The sequence below is a fragment of the Drosophila subobscura genome, chromosome A (assembly GCF_008121235.1).
Source record: "Drosophila subobscura isolate 14011-0131.10 chromosome A, UCBerk_Dsub_1.0, whole genome shotgun sequence".
Lineage (NCBI taxonomy): Eukaryota > Metazoa > Arthropoda > Insecta > Diptera > Drosophilidae > Drosophila > Drosophila subobscura.
In genome coordinates, this window is record NC_048530.1 from 2707701 (window position 1) to 2709957 (window position 2257).

The window sequence follows — 2257 nt, forward strand, 5'->3', positions numbered from 1 at the left end:
GACCGAAAATTGAAACTCGTTAAACACAAAAAAATTATATTTCAACAAATATATTTCGCTGTTGTTTCCGGTAACACTGTTGTTGCCATGGTTAGTCAGCTCCAGTGAGTCATTGCTGGTACATATCAGAAACTAGTTTATGTCGAACTTTCAGTCTAATTAAAGGAAAAGATACTTGGGGCAATGCTTTAGAGTATGTGGCACTGTTCTATCTGCTCTAAAGCGTTTCTTTTGGTATTTGAATATCTATTTGGAGTACCAAAACTGTCAGTAACAATGTGCAAATAAACAGATAAGATAAGTACTGTTTGACTTTGTTGTTGAAACGAACTCAATCAAAGACTCTGAATCTTCAGAGTCTATTCTGTCTCATTTGATTACAAATTTCCACATTCCTTTGCAAAGTTCTAAAGAAACTCATAATTGTGATGTGTGGGATTTGGCTCTATGAGATTAGCAATTGATCGTTTCGAGTTGCTCATGTTTTCACGTTTCTAAGACATAACTTGAATCGCTGATGCAAGTACGTTCCTATTTGAGGAAGTTAAGTACTAAATAAACTTTGCTGTAAATTTTATTTTGCTCTTCCCCATAAAGTGATCTTCGTAGATCTCTAAATGATTGCTGAAAAGTTGTAAATGTTTTTGGTTTAAGAAAAAGAATTGCTTTTGAATTATGTTTTTGAGATTTGTTTGTTTGTTTTTATTATTGCATATCAATAATGGGTTCTTATGAGTAGTTTAGTGTCTTCCATGCTTATAACAGAACTTACAACTAGCAAAAAAATATTGTTTTATATCATTGTCTTCCATGCTTAATGCTAGCTTCCAAAAAAAAAGGGTCTTAAAAACTGGGGATATAGAATCTGGGACTTGGTTTCTTCTTCGCTTCTCACTCACTAAGGCAACATTTTGAATATTTACATTTTGTACAGGTTTTGGGGTATTTTTGGCTTGCTCTCTGGGATGGCTGGGATCGCTGGGATCTCCTGCTCGTGTGCTCCTGTGCACTTTTACTGCTCCTGCCACGAGGAGATGTAGTCGAGGAGCTCCTCATCGTCGGGCTGCTCGTCGCTGAAGCTCTCGAAGGACTCGAACTTGAGCTGATGCTGGTGCTGGTGCTGGTGGTGGTGCTGCTGCTGATGATCGTGCTCGTGATCGGGCATCTCCTGCTTCACGTAGCTGGCTGATACATCGGAATCGTCACTGTACGAGGGTGTGGGCGAGGCCGAGTGGTACGAGTGCGACTGCGCGACCACGAACTGCGACTGGGGGCTGTCCAGGCTGCTGTAGTTGTCGTTGTATGTGCCATCGTTGCTGCTCTCATCGCCGGAGCTGTAGATCGGACGGGGCTGGCCATCGCCGAGCATGTCCTGCAGACCGCGTATATACTCCACGGCGATCTTGAGGGTGTCTACTTTGGACAGCTTCTTGCTGGCGCCACGTCCCCCATTTGACAGGGCATTGATGACCGTCTGGGGCAGGTGCTGGCGCAGATTGACGAAGCCGTTGTTCACCTGCTTCACGCGGTTGCGCTCACGAGCATTGCGACGTGCCACCGATGGCATCTGGGGCTCTCCATAGGGCATCGGGTTGTAGTTGTTGTACTTCGACTTCTTCGACAGCATGGGGCCGGCAGAGCTGCTCGTCTGCTGGTGCTGCTGCATGTTCTGGAGCTGGCTGTTGCCCAGCGGCATCTTGGGGGCAATCAGCTGTTGGTGTTGGTGCTGCTGCCCCTGCTGGTGGTGCATCAGCTGCATGATGTTGCCGTTGGTCAGCTGGTAGTGCTGGTAGCTGCTGCATACACTCGTCATGATAATCCGTTTGAGGAGTAGAGTTTGCGTTGGGTTGCTCTAGGCTGCTGAGATGTTGACTGTGTGGAATCAGATTCCGCAATGATATACCTCGTCCTGCACGGGCCCCTTAAGTACTTGTTGGCGCGGGGCTCAGGCAACGCCAGAGGCGGCAGCGGCAGTGGCAGCGGCAGAGCAACACAGGCAGAGGCAGCGACGGAGAGTGCTGCGCTGTGCCGTGTTGGTGGTGGCTACCTACCTGCCCTTCGTCTTGGTCTCTCCCTTTGGCCTGTGCGCACAAGTGAACGAGCGCTCGGGGAACCCGAGAGGAGATCGTGCAGTGATCGGGGAACCGAGGAGAGTGAGCTCTGGCCTCTTGTCTCGCCCGTTCTCTCTCTTGCGTTCAGGCTCCTAGGGGTGCAGCGCGACTCTCCCTCACTCTCTCTCCCTCCCTCCCTCACCAAC

General features: G+C 48.5%; 1 protein-coding gene across 1 annotated transcript; it reads right to left on the minus strand.

Annotated features, from left to right (window-relative positions):
- Nucleotides 1–673: 673 nt before the first annotated feature.
- Nucleotides 674–1898, minus strand: LOC117891813 (achaete-scute complex protein T3). The gene has a single exon (XM_034797513.1). It carries the CDS (start codon nucleotides 1811–1813, stop codon nucleotides 1013–1015), a length of 801 nt encoding a protein of 266 aa, XP_034653404.1. The 5' UTR covers nucleotides 1814–1898; the 3' UTR covers nucleotides 674–1012.
- Between the last annotated feature and the right edge of the window lie 359 nt (nucleotides 1899–2257).